This window comes from Leptodactylus fuscus, chromosome 2 (assembly GCF_031893055.1).
Source record: "Leptodactylus fuscus isolate aLepFus1 chromosome 2, aLepFus1.hap2, whole genome shotgun sequence".
In the NCBI taxonomy this organism is placed as follows: domain Eukaryota; kingdom Metazoa; phylum Chordata; class Amphibia; order Anura; family Leptodactylidae; genus Leptodactylus; species Leptodactylus fuscus.
Window position 1 is genome coordinate 149362688 of NC_134266.1, and position 19324 is coordinate 149382011.

Below are 19324 nucleotides of genomic sequence, written 5' to 3' on the forward strand. Positions count from 1 at the left end.
TTCAACGTCACCGGTGTCGTAGTTCCTGTCCCACCTACCCTGCGCTGTTATTGGAGCAAAAAAAGCGCCAGGGAAGGTGGGAGGGGAATCGAGTAATGGCGCACTTTACCACACGGTGTTCGATTCGATTCGAACATGCCGAACAGCCTAATATCCGATCGAACATGAGTTCGATAGAACACTGTTCGCTCATCTCTAGTCACGGACACTGCTGAGCAGACACCAAAGGTAATGTGAACGCCCCCTTAATGGTGTGGAGATCAGGGGTCTGTGGGGGCCATATCATCACTTCCAGAAATATTCTCCCAAAGGGTAAAGGTCACACCAAATATTGACTTGATTTAGATTTCTCTAATAATACTTCTATTTTTTAAAGCATTCTTACTTGCAGCATTTTTCTATGACTGGCTGAAACCTTTGCACCATGTTGTATGTAATCACTGACCATTGGGTTATGCTTGGAAATATCTGCATAGAATTCATTGTGCCTTTTTTTATACAGCATATACTGTATTTCTAGAATGAGCACAGTTAAATTACATTTGTTTTGTTGATTTTCGTTGCAAATAAGTTAAAAAAATGTTTATCTACTGGACTGAAGCCATCTTCTGTTTCTTATTGCTTACAGAGGAATTTTGGATTAAGTTCTCCGAGGCTGGCCTCCTTCTTATACTTAAGTCACTATGCTGCTTCCTTCTCTTCTAAATGTTGTATCTGCTTCTGTTCACTGACAATTTTCTGTTTAATGTAGCAGCATTTAGTTCACCTATGTCTCTTTGACCGACCAAAACTAAAGTAGAAATAGTATTAGTAAATGTGTCATAGGACTTCTTTATGTTTGGTATTTGGAAAGAACGTTATTCTAAAGCAATCAGTGATCATTTTACTTATGGTCTATAGGTAAACTGGACGGGTTCTTCATATTTAGAAAAAATGGGTCTTGGGCCAAAAAGCTCAGTTTGGGCCCATTGTACAACTTCTAATGATTGTCACTTGCACCCTAGCCATACATTCTAGAAACCATTACATTTCCTTCTCTATCAGGGCCCAGACCACCATGAAGACTTCTTCACATGCCTGTTCTTACAAGCTTCCCATAATTCTCATTCCATCAGTACCCCAATACGGCATTCATGCCCCCTTTGTGTCACCGCCTCCCTGACAGAATCCCTTTTTCACAAGCTGCTACTTTTGAAATTAAACGGTTATTTTTCATTTCTGGTAATAAAAAAGCAGTTTATCAGAAATCTTCACATTTCTCACTCTAGTGCTCCAGAGGACGGTGAAAATACATTTATGATACACAGTCTTTCAGACATGACAGGAGATCAGAGAATTTTATTCAGCTTTAGTGCGGTGAAATTGACCAGTGGATCCCCGACTTTATGAGTCTGGATCGCAGCTGTGACCCCTATAGTTATGCCAGTGTTGCTTTTTGCCAAAAACAGCGCCATACATGTCCTTGATTGTATCAAAAAATGGAACTCTTTTCTGTTAAAGTGACAAGTGGACAGGTCTCAAACTGTTTCTTGAAAAAAGCAGCCAGGAATTCCAAATTCTGTACAAACCCCTTAAATTGGTTTCTATTTTTCTAGCTTAAACTTTGTAAGATCTGAGCACGATAGAAAAATGAAAGGATGATGTGAAGATGTATTATAATGTAAAAGAATGTAACTTCCAAGTAGATCGCAGGGGAAGTAAAACTTATGACTTTGATACAAATTTTATATTCATATTTTGTGAATCATACAGAAATACACATAGCTTGTAAATCAAGGAAATACATAGATCAAGTATAAATGAAGAAATCATATCTGAAAGAAAAAAAAACGCTATATCTTGTTATCTAGGTTCAGAAGAGAAGAATTTTAGACTGCAGTGGCAGATACAGGTCATATCTCAATACACATCATTTCTAGTACTGCATGAAGGGGAAAAATGAGAAATATATATTCTAATTTTGAACTGTTTTCACAAGCTGTAACATAACAATATCAGGCTGTGAAATTCATGTATAATGGAACACAGCACAATAAACACTCACTTTGAAAATTGTTGTACCAGGCTCCCGTCCAGCCAATGTATTACTATCAACCATTTCTGCTACTTTTGGGTCTTCCACCTGCATGAAATCATTCACCAGATCGGTAACCTCCACAAGCCAATTTGGGCCCAGCATTGTGATAACTTGGTCAGTGCCTTCAGAAGAAGTGGTATGAAACTGGGTAAAGACTTGCAGAGTGGCATGCTGATACTGAAGAGTGCAACCTCGGTTTAACTTTCTATCATCTTCATCATCATCGTCGTCACTGTCACGTACTGACCTGCCAACAAAGGGATAGGAACATAAACCTGAGTAACAAAGGACTTCTCAGACACATAATAATGTGCATTATAGATGGTTTACATCAAAATACTTGATTTTTATTGCATGAGTACAGAAAAAAGTTCAGATTATTTTAAAAGAAACCATAAAGAACATAAGGAAATGCGTATCCTTTCTATTTTAGTAATCAGCTTTCACAATTTTATTTTCAAACGGAAAAATTCTATATAATTTACTGAAGAAAATATAACAATACTGGGAAAACATTTGTCAGTGTTATATAAATTATACACACAGGGGTGAACCTGGCCTCTCTGCTGCCTTAGGCGAACTATAGAAAGGTGCCTTCCCACCAAAAAAAAAAAAAAAAAGGCACCCAATCCAGCTATTTTTGGTTGTGTGATGGAGGCCCCCCTACTTGAAATTGTATATTTATATGACCTTCTTTACCAGCCCACCACATTGTTTATGATCCCCTTTTTTCACCCCAACACATTGTATATGACCCCCTTTTTTGCCCCCATGTTATATGAACCTTCTTTTATGCCCCCCCATAGTATATGACCCCTTTCTTATGACCACCTTTTTTGCCTTCCACAAAGTATATGACCCTCTTTTTTATGCAGCAAGGCCTGGTGCTTTCTAGTACTACTACTAACATCAACATATGGGTGCAGGGCAAACAAAGTTTAAAAACCAGGTCGGATCCATTTACCTACTCCAGTTCTTATGCACTGGATCATTTCCCACACCCAACTTTACCAGAGCACACCATTGCTTACACTACCCTCTTCATTTCATGGTTGTAAGGTGAAGCTCACATTGAGCAGCCCTGTTACATATGCTGGAGGTTCAATTTGAGCAGCAGTATATGATTATTGCATGCAGTGAACCAAAGACACAATGGAGTGGCTTTTTTATTGTCAATTCTTATCACTTCACTTTTCAAGTGGAACGTACATTTCTGTTACCCAGATGTAGAACTTTACATTTCTCCCTGTTAAATACCATTTTGTTTGCCTCAGCCCATTGTTCCAGTGTGTCTAAGTCCTTTTGAATACACTCTCTCTCCTCTCTAGTGTTGGCTATTCCTCCTACGAAGATAGGAGGAATAGCCAACACTAGAGAGGAGAGAGAGTGTATTCAAAAGGACTTAGACACACTGGAACAATGGGCTGAGGCGAACAAAATGGTATTTAACAGGGACAAATGCAAAGTTCTACATCTGGGTAACAGAAATGTAAAAAACATATATAGTATGGGAGGAATAGAACTAAGTGATAGCACAGGGGAAAAGGACTTGGGCATAATAGTAGATCACAAATTCAACATGAGCCAACAGTGCGGTGCTGCTGCAAAAAAGGCTAATAAAATTCTGGGATGTATTAAGACAAGCATTGAATCTAGATCAAGAGAGGTCATTATTCCGCTGTACTCTTCCCTGGTCAGACCACACCTGGAATACTGTGTACAGTTCTGGGCGCCTCAATTCAAGAAAGACATCGATATATTGGAGCAAGTCCAGAGAAGAGCAACCAAAATGGTGGAAGGTCTGCAAACCATGTCCTATGAGGAGCGGCTAAAAGAACTGGGATTGTTTAGTTTGCAGGAGAGAAGGCTGAGGGGAGATTTAATAGCAGTCTACAAAGATCTGAAAGGTAGTCACAGTGCAGAGGGATCTACCCTATTCTCATTAGCACAAGGAAGTACAAGAAGCAATGGGATGAAACTAAAGGGAAAGAGATACAGATTAGACATTAGGAAAAGCTTTCTGACAGTGAGGGTAGTGAGAGAGTAGAATAGGCTGCCACGGGAGGTGGTGGGCGCTCCATCAATGGAAATCTTCAAGCGGAATCTGGATAAACATATAGCTGGGATGATTTAGGAAAACCTGCACTCACAGGGGGTTGGACCCGATGGCCCTTGAGGTCCCTTCCAACTCTAACATAAGAAGAATAAGAAGAATAAGAAGAACAATGACATCGTGCCACAAATTTGTCTTTGGATTTTATAGTTGCCAGAGTTACTTGCCACTTCCACTCTGTTGCAATAATAAGTAAAAAATAAAATAAAAAAAAACACCATTGCTTCTTCCAATACCAATGCAATGCGGAATGGAATTGTGCTCCTATAAAGGGATCATTTGGGGTGGGGTTTTTTAAAGCCACCTCTTCAACACTTTTCATTTGGCTCACAGCCACAAATTTATCTCCCAAATAACAACAAGCTTGTAGCACTTACAAGTCAGCAAAATGGGACTATTTTTTCTATAAAACCATTGTTTTATTCACCATATAACTGCCGTGTTTGACTAAAAAAACCACAGGCAAGCATCTATTCCTTATAAAAGGATAATATTTGAAGCGTTAAAATCTTAAAATGCCTCAAAGAGTGTCAGTGTTTGTATCGACTGCTTACCATTAGAGATGAGCGAGTACTATTCGAAATGGCCATTTCAAATAGCATGCACCCATAAGAATGAATGGAAGCAGCCGGCACGCAGACTTTGCTGGCAGCCGGCCGCTTAACTCCCTGCGTCCATTCATTCCTATGGGTGCGTGCTATTCGAAACGGGAGTTTCGAATAGTACTCGCTCATCTCTACTTACCATCCATTTTTTCATAGACATACATATCACATTCACTTTGACATAAATCCAGTTGTTTTTGCTTTAGAGAGCTATAAATTGGAGAGATGGGTGCTTAGGAGCCCTAATACGGTTCTGCCCTATTTTTAACGCAATTTAAGGTATGTTTCATACCAAACTTGTTCAACCCAAAATAAATTTTGGACCTACCCATGAAACAAAAGGAATCTTAAAAAGTTTGCCTATCTTTAGCTAGGTTGCTAAACTTTCAATGAACCTTTGCAAGGTGATCATACTTACCTAGTGCAGTTGGTGCTTATAAACCTTAATAAAAAGTTGGGGTCTGGCCCCCATTGCACTTGATCCTCATTTATATATTTTTAAATGTTTTTTTTTTTTTTTTTTTTTAGATAAATGGTGCATTTTTTGGACTATCTAAATGTATGTGCTCATAATAATCTCCCCTACAATGCAATGTGTATGGGTTGATATTAGGTTTTCTGGTGACACATTCTTTTTATCTATCCCTTTATCTCACTAGATATGCTGCCTCTGTTAGGGGACATTCACACTTGCACCCCTGTGTCCATTCACTGTTACCGTACCAAACCCCAGGAAAACTGGACAGAGGACAGCTTGCCGGTGGTCAATTTTAAAACCCATGCAAGACTTTGTTTCCGGACAAAAAAACCATTTCCCCACGGAGAGGTTGCATACGGACAATAGAATGGACGCAGCCGGCACACAGGGGGTTAAGCAGCCGGCCGCCGGCAAAGTTTGCGTGCTGGTCGTTTCCATTCATTCTTATGGGTGCGTGCTATTCGAAACGGCCGTTTCGAATAGTACTCGCTCATCTCTAATGGAAAGTAGTTGATACAAACTCTGAGTTTAACCTTACACTGACACTCTCTTTGTGCTCTCTGTGTGCTCCCTTAGGGGTTGTAGTTTTGGAACATAACCTGACTATACACTAGACTGCACACTAGAGTTGGACGTACATTTTTTTCTGTCTTAAGTATTTTCTTTTTTATTGCTTATAGCAGAATCTGCTGTAGCCCTTTAGACTATATTACATTAATAATCAGGTATTTTTAATCAAACTTTACAGAGAAATGGCAGCAAATTAATCTATTGTACGGTAGCTTGATTTGATGTGTTTTTCTTAAAATTAAAACCTGAGATTCCTTGTGCTTTTCTTCAATTCCTATACTTGCCAGTTTGCATTTCTTTCATTTCAAATGTCTGTAAAAATGGAATATAATTGGTGCAGTAAACAAAGAGATGAAAAAGATGTAGCAATTCTAAAGGAAAAACCAATGCTTAGCATATGTTGCAGAAGTGTCAAAATGGGTTTTAGTAGACTAACAGGATAGAAATAACAAAAAGCACAGGAGGAATACAATAAAGCCAAAGAATGCGGATAAAGATAATAGAAGCAACAAAGTAGCAGAAAGTCCTAAGACTGTGTATACAAGTGGGAAATAGATAAAATAATCCAAGTAAGCAAGGTAATTCACATCTGCTAGCCCAAACAAAGCCATTTGCAGATACTCTATGCTCGGTATATTTATTTACAATCAACGGTTAGTGCATTAGTGTTGCCGGACCAATTAGCAGAAATTACATTTAACTGATTTGATTTCCCTTGGAACGAATTAACCAAATGCTTTGCAGGATTTCATTCTTTAGCATCTTCTAGTGGTCTGCAAAGCTCTCATAGTGGTACTTGAGGAACAACAAAGAAGAATCGGATGATATTCTCTTTCCAGATAGACTTGTACATTTAGCAATATTATTACAGTGATTATTATTAGAGCTAATAGAATTTAAGACTAAGGCATATTAAACAGCAATGGTCACATCTTGACTGTCATAAAGGAAACAGTTGTTTGTTTTACATTTGCATCATGTGGTACAGGGGTATAAAGTGACATATCCAAGCAGTGACCATAATACATGCTCATGACGCAGACCCTTATTTCAGCTTCTGAAATTTCTATACATTAGAAAGGAGGGCTACAAGCATAGAAACAGTCAGTGTACAGCATACTAAGCAACTTATTTCACTTTAGATGTCTATTTGGTATCCTATAATCTCTGAATTGCTGTTACGGATGATGTGGGTGACCCCACCTGACAGCATGTATTTGCTTCTTGTTTATTTTTTTAGTTGCTTAATTGTCTCAGTTATGTCTTGTTATATTTTCTTTTTATTAAAAACAGTTATATCATGTGTGTCTCACTATCCTTAGAACCCACCATAAAAAAACTTCCACCCTTTTATTTAGATTAGATTTCCTGCTATACAGTTTAAGGTGGTCTTTGGGCAATTCAATTTTTATACTTAGTAATATACATACTGGCCTGGTCTCACCAATTCATAGATTTGCAGAGTGCTACTGGGGGCTATTGTGCCTCTGCTTGTGACTATCTGACTCTGAGTCACATGCCTGGCCCAGCTCTACTCTATGAACAAGCAACAGGACTGGGGCAACAGAGCTGGGCTAATCACATGACCCAGAGTCGGTTCATCAACAGCAGATGCAAAGCACAGTACAAAGACTTTTGCATGTCTATTGCGTGATGGAAAGAATTGCTGCAACGGAAGGCTATGTACTGTATATTAGTAAGTGTGCTTATGCTATACACTAAGTACACTGCACAAAATTGAATTCCTTTAACCCTTTCCTACATTTTATTCATTTTCGCTTTTGACTCCCCGCCTTCCAAACTCCATAACTTTTCATCATATGAGGGCTTAATGTTTGCAGGACAAATTGTTCCTCATAATGGTACCATTAATTATACTGTACTGGGAAGCTGGAAAAATATTCAGAATGAGGTGGAATTGGAGAAAAAGTGCATTTGTATAACTTTCTTACAGACTTCCGTTTTTACGGTGTTCACTGTGCAGCCAAAATGGCTTGTCACCTGTATTCTATGTTTCAGTATGATTCCGGGGATACTGAATATATATAGTTTTATTAACATTTTAACCCCTTAACAAAAATACAAAACTTAAAAAAAAAAAAAAAAAATTCTTAAAAGTTTCCATATTCAGACAACCGTAACATTTTGTAAATTTCCGTATACAGAAATGTATAGGGTATCTTTTTTCATGGGGCCATATTCTTTTTTTTAGTTATACCCTTTTGAGGAATGCCTATTGCTTTGATCGCTTTTTATTCAAATTTTTATCAGATTTGAAAAGGCGAAAAACCGTGGTACGGCACTTTTGATTGTTTTTTTCCCTGCATGGGAAAAATATATTTATAAGTTTGTAGATCGGGAGTTTTCAGACACAATGATACCTAAAGTGTTTCACAGTGATTATATACTTTTATTTCTATTCTAGGGAAATTTGTAATATAAAGAAAATTAAAAAGTATTTTTTTTTAGTTTTTTTTTTTTAAAATACTGTATTTGTTAGACCACACCCATTTAATGTGATGTCATGTCCATTTTCTGTATAAGTTGTAAAAGCGTCTAAGGCCAGGGTCCCATGTGATGTAAATGCTGTGGTTTTACAGTCACAGCAAAATGGATGAGATTCTAGCAAATCCCATCCTGACTTTGCAGAGTAATACATGCAGCAGACACTGTTGCAGTTTTGGAAATCGCAACATGTCAATTATACCTACAGAAACCCTGGTGGTTTCCCTATAGGTATAACTAAAGCATAAAGTCAACAGAGGAAACCTCTGGCCATTTGATTTCCACACATCAAATAGAAGGTAGACCAAGTAAGAAGGCAGGAAAGATATTACATACTATGCTGCTGGTATATACAGTACTTAGATACTGGTTTTAATCATTTACGCCTGATTTCTATGAAAAAAATTGTTACAATGAAACATCTATTGTCCATAGACTAATCTGACAATAAAAGATACTAAGAAAATCACTGGCAAGATAATGGGTTAGAAAAAAGAAAATCACTAGGAATAAAAGTGAAATGAAACAAGGGTTCAAGTGCACCCTCGGCTCTCCTACATCAGAGCCGAGGGTGCGCTTGAACCCTTGTGCAGCCTCGGCTCTGCTACATCAGAGCCGAGGGTGCGCTTGAACCCTTGTGCACACTCTGCTTCATCAAGCTAATAGAATGCATTGGCCAGCACTGATTGGCCAGAGTACGGAATTCGGCCAATCAGCGCTGGCCAATGCATCCCTATGGGAAAAAGTTTATCTCACAAAAATCACAATTACACACCCGATAGATCCCCAAAAAGTTATTTTTAATAACATTCCCCCCTAAATAAAGGTTATCCCTAGCTATCCCTGCCTGTACAGCTATCCCTGTCTCATAGTCACAAAGTTCACATTCTCATATGACCCGGATTTGAAATCCACTATTCGTCTAAAATGGAGGTCACCTGATTTCGGCAGCCAATGACTTTTTCCAATTTTTTTCAACGTCACCGGTGTCGTAGTTCCTGTCCCACCTCCCCTGCGCTGTTATTGGTGCAAAAAAGGCGCCAGGGAAGGTGGGAGGGGAATCGAATTTTGGCGCACTTTACCACGCGGTGTTCGATTCGATTCGAACATGGCGAACACCCTGATATCCGATCGAACATGTGTTCGATAGAACACTGTTCGCTCATCTCTACTCATTAGTAAAGTATTCTTCCTTTCCCATTGACATTTCTTCAGTTCTTCCACGCTTTTCACTCTGAATCTGAATGTTGGATGAAGTAGCTCTCGCCAATCAATGATATTCTGCCCTCAGATGAGATCATCCAGGTGTTCATATATCATGTCTTAAAGGTATTCATACATAATCGTTACATTAAGTAAAAACTGACCACGTAGATCTAAGGCTCCTTTAATTGACAATATACAGCTAAATGCGACTTACAGTATTTTTGTTAGGTACTATAAGTTTACGTGTAGTATAGCTCTACGTTTAGTAGCATGTTATTTTTTATGTCAGTATACATGTGTGTGTACTCTGTATAGCTGCCCTGATGCCCACATCCTTTCCTATACAAAAAACCCCAGTTACTATCTTTACATGGCTGTGTCTAGCCTTTTACTTGAAGACTTGAAATTGTAAAGCATTAAAGAGCTGAGAGCCTCCCTTCGTGATGCTTAGCATTCTCCATGCTTTTAGTATAATTTATTTACAGGTACAAAACCTCTCTGGAGCAAGAAATGCAAACAGCAGTCTAGGGCTTCAAATGGATTTTGCATTCATAGAGCTCGAGCTCCTTTGAGGCTGTACTGATGTTTCTGTGCTCACCACAAGTCATGTTCCCAAATGTCTTAGCTTGGGCAAGGATAAAAAATAAAGTAGACACAGGTTGCAACCCATCCTAGCAGTTGAATCGCAGAGGATTTACAGTTACCTTGTAATGTGATAGATAATGTGATTTCCTACATGGTAATAGCCAAAACACTCTGCGGTCAGGAAGGCGTTAAAAAAAAAATTAAGCTATTTCTATTTTCTCTCTTGAAAAACAAAGTTACTGATCTTCCCCCTGGCTGAAATCACTAGAACGCAGCAGTGCAGAAAATTGAAGAGGAGAAATTGGAATTTTCTTATGTTTAAAGTACCAGTGCGTAGCTTGGTGGCAGAATGGGGAACACTGGAGTGCGTTCCTTAGGCTGTGTGTACCTGTGACTATAGTGCATAATGAGAGCACGGAGCTGGCATTTTATAATCACTGAGGGGGAACTCTCGCCAGCATAATTATGTGCAGGATATTCATCTTTCCGTCTGCTAAAGCAAAATTGTGCATGAAATGGCTATATTTTCACCCTTACTACCAAAGAAACAATTTACTAACTGCTTAACAGAAAACGGATCTCGCAGTCCAACTATTTCAACCTATATTGTAGGCTTTGTAATGGCAAGGCATGCATTGCTCAAGCTGGGCTCTTTAATTCAACTCTGCCTCTGTACGAGACAATGGTACAATGGCTAAATAGATGGAATAGACAACAGCTTACAAGTTTTTCAATATAAAAGATGTAAGAAATGAGAAAAGAAGACGCACTATCCAATTTGGATACTCTGACTCATTTGTAACTATTTCTTAGCTGGCGTAAATAAGACCAAATAGAAATCTAATAATAATGGCAATAATAATGACAATAATTTTTTTTATCTATACCGCAACATATTCCACAATACTTTATGTGTCCAGCAAGGTTGTAAAAAAAAGGACTGAATAGGTTGCACTTTAACAACAAAACAGGAGAAAAAAGGACAAAACTAGTCCCAGGAAATGCCAGCCATTCAGAGGTTTAGCCAATAATATAATAGATGGATGGGCCAGATCCACTAGAGTAAGTGCTGCTCTTTGTTAGCAGCTCTCTGTTCTGGCTAATAGAGTAATGTCCACTTTTGTATGTTGTCCATACTGTATGTCCTATAGGGCTTTTGGAAAAGGTTTATACTTAAGACAAACATTTTAATGGACATCCATGTTGTACATTCTTTATAGTGATTGACTTTGAAGTCAGGTAGTGCTTATGACTTTAGCTAACAGAGGGAGGGTAGACAGAAGGTTGTCATTAGCAGGGCCGGCTCCAGGTGTTTATGGGCCCCTGGGTGACAGAGCCTCAGTGGACTCCCTTATGGAGCAAAATTCCTTACTCCCCCAAGAGCGGGGCCCCGTGGCGAACTTTTGACATGCCCCCAACCGACACCTCGACCGACCCACCTCCTCCGCATTCCTGCGCACTCTATTATGTTCCTTAGTGGCCCCTGCACACAGTATTATATCCCTTAGTGGCCCCTGCACACAGTATTATGTTTGCAAAGACCCCCAAGTATAATAATAGTCTTTGTGGGGCCCGCGGTGTCACTTACCAATCCCGGCCCAGCCAGGATCGGTAAGTAAATAGTGCCTGTTACCGCCTGAAATAACCGCAGTGGTAGCGGCTGTCACCGGGCCCCCTAATGTCCCAGGCCCCGTGGTAGCTTCCTCCGCTGCTTCCGTGGTAGTTACGCCACCTGCGTTCTGTGCTGGGGCAGGCAAGTTCTGGGGCGGGCAAGTGCCGGGAGCCCCCCAGAGACTCTGGGGCCCCGGCACTTGCCTGACTATGCCGTGTGCTGACGCCAGCCCTGGTTATTAGACAAGACAAATACTTTACTATTTCACTAAACTTGACATATGTGTGATTTAACTTCATCATCTATACAGCACGTCAGTAAAAATAATATCATTTGTTAAGTACCAAAAAATTTATTAAAAAATGTACGATGTGCAATGTCAATATAACATGATGATAGAGAAAAATAAAGAGAAAGTGATTGCGGTGTAGGGATAGGAGTATTTATCATGCAAATGTTACATTGTTTTGATTCCTGTATAAGTTATGAGACCTTGTATTTGCCATTATTATATCTAAATTGTCTATTCTGTAGCTTGCAGCCAGTTATAACCGCAGAAATTCATATACATTTATAATAAGAATACTGATGGACACATTTATGCTGGACAAAGGCTATGGCAATGTCTATTCATGCAGTTATATTTTATATATCAATAGTTCTGCATTAAATAAAGCTAGTATTTGTCACTTTTTATGATTTGCCAGTGGGAATCATTAGAATAGCCCCAGGAAAAAAGGGCCAACTGAAAAGATCAATGCATGCATATTATATCGATTTTGTGATAAAATATAAAGGGAGGTGACATAATGTGCAAGATAAGTCACATAAGTGAAAGGGAGAATATTTAACTATTATTCTTTCAAGGCTCTATCTCCTTTATTGTTGTTCAAAATGTTTTCAACGTGTATTCATTGGGTAGGCGTACTATGAAAAATGGTACCTTGGGATTGCAGTTGGCTTGTAGCTGACTACACTGAGGTTGAGAGTGTAAGGGATCCTCCAGTTCTTGGGACTGCAGTTGCCTGGTGCTGACTATACTATACCATTACCATTGCTCCATTCCCTCCCGTTAAAATAAGTTTGAGCCTATAATTGGGTTATAATTGGAGACTATAATTGGAATAATGCTGTTCTATTGTAGACATTTTTTTGGGAGAAGACATAAGCCTGGTGTTTTCAATTAGATCATTTTTTTTAGACAACAATGCTCACACCCAGATAAGAGCCGTCCATTTTGATAAATAAAGTCCTGAGACTATCCAGTTAATAGAGCCAGAGAAAACATAAGAATGCTTTAAGTTTTTTAAGGCAAAAACTGCTGCTTGAGGTCCAAAGCAACAATTAGTTCCTTTAGGCTAAAGCCCCACGTTGCAGAAATGCAGCTTTTTTGTTGCAGATTTTGTTGAGGTTTTTTGAGCCAAAGCCAAGAGTGGATTGAGCAAATCGAAGTGCTGCCTGTATACTTCCAATATTTTGTAGCCACTTCTGGCTTTGGCCCAAAAAACAGCAATAAAATCTGCAACAAAAAAAGTTGCATTTCCGCAACGTGGGGCCTCAACCTAACTTATTAAAAAAGTATCAGGAGCCACCTGAGAAAAGAACCTGTAAATAGCAGGTAGTAGTTATATTGTTTGTTTACAAAGAATCCACATCTGTATACAGTTAACACACAGAAGTCTATGGAGAGGGGAGAAGGAGACTGTTAATTGATCTTATCTTAAAGATGCAGAAGTGTGAAACAGGCTCTCTCACTCACAGTGTAGCAGAATGTTGCAGGTGTACTAGTTTGTGTGTCTTTTTCAGTAACCTCCTCCTTCCCCCATCCCATAGGCTTCTATGTAAAAAGTAACTGAACCTGATAAGTGGGAAAGCAAATCTATTAAATTAATAAGATATACAACAAAATTTATTATATTCAATTGTATTATTAATTTATGAAAAGTTGTTTTATAACTGAAAGTATACTCTAACTATTGGAAGACCTGATAATTTCAGGTGTTCAACTGCCCTGCAGTGGCAACACAGGGAGAGTTAAAGGGGTATTCCCAGCTCAAGGATCATATTTAAATTTGTTGCTTAAGCTACAGCTAACTGAAATTTTTTACTTAATATATTGTTTGATCTATCTTGCTTTGTATGTCACATACAACTAAATAAGTCTCTCCCATGTATAATGTTTATTGCCTATGTTACAATCTCAGTCTCTGTTCCAGAACATCTTTATTCTTTTTTCTCCCTCTCTCTGCATATTTCTTTTAGTTGCTGAGCCCTGATAAGTGCTAGAACATTACTTGATCAATGTCTCTCTTACTTCTGTATGTGAATTCAGAGATAAAAGAATGTAGTTTATACACTGTCTACCTATAAGTATTTGGAAAACTGTGGTAGGATACAAAAACAACATTTATTCATATTCAGTAGTTGGTAGAACCCAGCAGATGTGCTGGGTATTGTTCGGCACGAATGCCTGTTGAAACTCCTGGTGTATGTGAGCCATAGGTTGGGTGTGGTTTCTCTAGCCATCACCCGTCGGTCTCTATCTCCCAGTTTCAGGGATCTGCCGACTAGGAGCACATTCTGAAAATCACAGTTCACCTTCCACTTCATAATCACATAGGCCTCTGTCGATTTTGGGTAATTCTAGTTCGCTTGCTATGTCCCTTAACCCCTTCCCGCCGATGGCATTTTTTGATTTTCGTTTTTCGTTTTTGACTCCCCTCCTTCTAAACCCCATAACTTTTTTATTTCTCCGCTCCCAGAGCCATATGAGGTCTTAATTTTTGCGGGACACATTTTTCTTGATGATGCTACCATTAATTATTCTATATAATGTACTGGGAAGCAGGAAAAAAATTCAGAATGGGGTGGATTTGAAGAAAAAATGCATTTCTGCGACTTTCTTTGGTTTTACGGCGTTCACTGTGCAGCCAAAATAACATGTCCCCTATATTCTGTGTTTCGGTACGGTTCCAGGGATACCAAATTTATATGGTTTTATTTACATTTTGACCCCTAAAAAAATTCCAAAACGGTGTTAAAAAATTTTTTTTCTAAAAGTCGCCATATTCCGACGGCCGTAACTTTTTTATACATAGGTGTACGGGGATGCATAGGGCGTCTTTTTTTGCGGGGCCGGGTGTACTTTTTAGTTCTGCCATTTTCGGGAAATGTTATTGCTTTGATCACTTTTTATTCAAATTTTTATCAGAATCAAAACAGTGAAAAAACGGCGGTTTGGCACTTTTGACTATTTTTCCTGCTACGGCGTTTACCGAACAGGAAAAATATTTTTATAGATTTGTAGAGTGGGCGATTTCGGACGCGGGGATACCTAACATGTATATGTTTCACAGTTTTTAACTACTTTTATATTTGTTCTAGGGAAAGGGGGGTGATTTGAACTTTTAATACTTTTTATATTTTTTTTACTTTTTTTTAAATTTTTTTTTGCATTTATTAGACCCCCTAGGGGTGTTGAACCCCAGGGGGTCTGATCACTAATGCAATGCATTACAATGCTAATGCATTGCAATGCATTGCAAAAAATCATCATCTCTTTTGCAGGCTGCATACACCAGCCTGCAAAAGAGAGAATTTGCAGACTGGCTGGGAGCCTTTAACAAGGCTCCCGGCTGTCATGGCAACATGACGTCGGCCCTGGAGCATGCTCCAGGAGCCGGCGATCCCTGCCAAAATGGCGGCGCCCATGCGCCGCCGGGAAAATGGCGCCTCTGGCGCCTTTGACAGCAGCGCCGGAGGGGTTAATGCCTCCGATCGGTCCGGGGACCGATCGGAGGCATTAGAGCTGGTTGTCTACTGCTTAAAGCAGTAGACACCCGGCGACTATGACGGCCGCCCGGCTCCCGGGCGGTCGCCATACTTACAGACCCGACACGCGCCGTACTATTACGGCGCATGTCGGGAAGGGGTTAAGGATTGACCATTTCTGTGGTACCCCACAATTACCCTTTTCTCAAAAAACTCTGCACTTTGTGGCATCTTGCATGAGACTAATGCCAAAACACTAATGCGAATGTTGTTTCCTTTTTGTTTATTTAACGGTGGAAGGCGTGACATACATCATGACTGCAGATATCTTGATTTGCATGGGTGTCCAAATACTTGTTGGTAGACAGAGTATCAAACATCACCACACTGCTATACAGCTTAGGATACACAGATATCAATATGGTTTGTTGGTTTTTATGAGAATTCACAGGAAAAACAAATTTTCAAATGTCTCTGTTTTTTTTAAATGAAAACATTTATTGCCCTGACATTGGATGTTATCATATTTGTAAGAGCGGTTGCTTCTTGTCTAATATCCATATTTCATATTTTGTAATTTCTTTGTTGTTAAGCATTCTGTACATCGATTGAGCTCTACAAATGCAATTCAATAAAAAGTCATTTAGGAACAAAGTTTATTTTCTCTCATTGCTGGGCTTGTATTAGCTGTACAATGTTCATATATAATGTACGTGCTTACCTGCGGTCTGGTAGTATTGGAATCCTCCAGCCTTTTATTTGGCTTAGTTTTGAGTCAGAGAGTTCAATGGATAAAGGGAGTTTGGGTACCCATACAGTCATTTCTAACTGTGCACTGAGATGTTCATAGGTGAAGACGGCTTGTGCATTCATTGATCCCCTTGTCTCTTTCCCACTAACAAACACATAATCACAGCTACTTGATACCTGTTAACAAAGAGAGGGAGAGAATTATAAGAGGGCTACATTCTATTTAATTCATTGCCCTTGAATAGATGATGTGTATTGTGTGTGTTCCAGACCTGCAATTTGTTTCCTATTGGTAAAATTTAGCTTGTGACACCATGTCATTCTCCATTTGATCTTGTTTTGCATATTAATGTAATATTTATTTTCACATTATGATGTTTTCAACCAATGGTTCGGTTACAGAATCCACAGAAAGGGATCTAATTTACATCCCAACAATGCTTACTGCCTATCAAGATGGAATTTTCTCTTTTTGTAAATGCAAACAGCACCAATAATAATAAAAAATAAGCAATAGTTTTATTTCTAATCTCTTCTTTCCAGGTTTAGTCATATGTAGTGACTCCTGACCAAAAAGTTTGTTGGCATGTGGCTTTACCACACGGATAAAAGATTTTCCAGGTAAACAATTTCACTTGAAGCATAAGGGCTCGTGCACACGGAGTTAACGCGAGCGTATTTTAGCATAATACGCATGTATAGCTACACATGTAAAAATAACACTCCCATTGACTTCAATGAAATCTTTTACACATTTAAAAAAACGCACCAAAAATACGACACATTTTTTTATGTGTTTTTTACATGTGTAAAAGATTTCAATGAAGTCAATGGGAGTGTTATTTTTTACACGTGTATTCTATACACGTGTATTATGCTAAAATACGTTTGCACGGAGGGTTTAAGTAATGCAGCAGAGCACATTGTACAGCATGGGTTGTGGCATGTTAACATGATTGGTATCTGCGCTGTCTTGGAATAGAAGATCTGCTGGAGTCCTAATTCTCAAACCCCTGCAGATGTATTATTGTTGACCTAAGGATAAGGATAGCCATCAATATTATAAAGATGGATAACCCATATAATATATGGAGTCATAATTTATATTAGGGGGACAGGGAACACTTTGGGTGACCAGAATCTCACCCCTGGTCTCTACTGTGCTTTTTTCAATCGATAACTGCATGCCCGAATGACTAGCACATTATTCTATGCATTTCAGCAGAGTAACATGAAGTTCATATGAAATAAGCCACATTTGAAGCTACTTAGTGTGAGAATGTAGCGGTAATTGGCCATTTGTTGATATTCCCTGATGAGCGCAAAGCCGAAACCCTGCCCACCCATAGTGGCCATTGACAAAATGCCTATAACTAAGAATCCTAAAACCAGTAAAATAAAAACTAGTTCTCTTTTCCAAAGATTGCATTAATGAAGGTGACTTTTATATGAACCTTATTCCACTGTACACTGTTGTCTGTAGAAGTAACATACTTACCCATAAATGCTGTCATAACAAAATGTTACGGAGAATTATGAAAAAGCTTTCCTGATATTTCATTTCATCAAGTTCTCACGTAGTATAAAATGTCATTAAATATACAAGAAGAGCACTTAAAATATGGGATCTCTCATGTCAAATATTTGAGTGCCTTTGGAAAATGAAGTTCCTAAAAAGATTGTGGTGTCTAGGTTATAGCTTTATAGACATAAAACTCATAGGCATTTAGGAAATGTAAAGTAGCATGCAGGATGTAAAATATATTCCAAGTATTAATGAATCAGAAGAACTGATTAATGTATTATTTTCCAAAATTCCATCTAAACAACTAGCATTAATGATAGAGGGAAGAGAGAGTTATGGGCCCAAAATCTCTCCCTTTCCCCAGCAGGACCAGACTGCGCTAGGATACACCGCAGCACAAGGCAAAGATACGGTTTTTTTTATTATATTTCACCTTCCCAGGCCTACTATATATATAAAAAAATCATCCTGGACAATCTCTTTAATAATAGATAACACTCTGTCAGGTTTAGTAAATGGGTTTGCCCAATAACAATGGTTATCCTCATGCAAAATATTTGGGTAATTGTCTGGTAGTTCACTCGGTGGTAATACAACCATTGGGACCCCCAGAAATCACAAGAACAGGAGTTGCCCAGTCTCCTGTGTAAATGGTGAGTAGTGCACATGTGTGAGCAGTACACCACTCTATTTACTTCTTCACTCCCTGAGGAAGATGTTCGAAACTCACATTGGAGTGGGCGATGGATGCTATCTAGTGCCATGTATCACCGCATATGCGTCAGTATGATACTACATCATTTAATTTAGAATGGGATAAATGACCCAGTATGTATCTTTGCTGATTTATATTATATAATTTAGAGAATTTGTTGGAGTTATCTGTTATTATCTTTATTGATTTTAATGTGTTGCGGTATCTTTGTTTGTCATTTATGTTTTTATCATGTGACATCATTTTGTAATATTAAAGGTGACTACTGAATTTCAAATTGAGTGTGATACTTGGTATTATGCTTATACTATGCTGGTATTATTGGTATTATTATATCCATAGTTTGATAGGGTAGCCATTTACTTGTATAACCTGATGGAACACTGTACTCAAGTACTGTTTCTTCATCAGGCCATTAAAAATAAATGGTTGTGAGCTACTGCTTCATTCACTTCGGGAGGTTAGGAACCCCATTATTGTGTTCGCTGAGGATATCTATCCTGTGAATAGGGAATAAGTGTAGTCAGTGTACAAGTGTAATTTTTTTCAACATTTTTAAAAGCCTGTCAGGGAACAGATAATGTGGTAAATGAAAATAATAAACATAAATCTCCTTTCCAAGCACCTCCCATTACTGGTCTACTCTACTGGTCTGCTCTCTGGGTCTTTCTGGTCCAATCAGAACAGAAGTGAAGACCTCATGTTCATGATCCATGACGATCACATTAATGTACAAGGAACTGCTTGAAGTGTAACTCCCTTTTTTATTTGCTATTGTGTCAGGGGTGTTTGGTGACAAATTTTTGTAATAT

General features: G+C 38.7%; 1 protein-coding gene across 2 annotated transcripts in view; it reads right to left on the reverse strand.

Moving 5' to 3' along the window:
- Positions 1-19324, reverse strand: part of TMEM132E (transmembrane protein 132E) — a 391321-nt gene that overhangs the window by 15503 nt on the left and 356494 nt on the right. For both annotated transcript variants that reach the window (XM_075264860.1, XM_075264861.1), the window contains exons 6-7: positions 16244-16449; positions 2045-2324 (exon numbers count right to left, since the gene is read on the reverse strand). In XM_075264860.1, coding sequence (XP_075120961.1) covers positions 2045-2324; positions 16244-16449 — 486 coding nt within the window. The remainder of the gene's footprint in view (positions 1-2044; positions 2325-16243; positions 16450-19324) is intronic.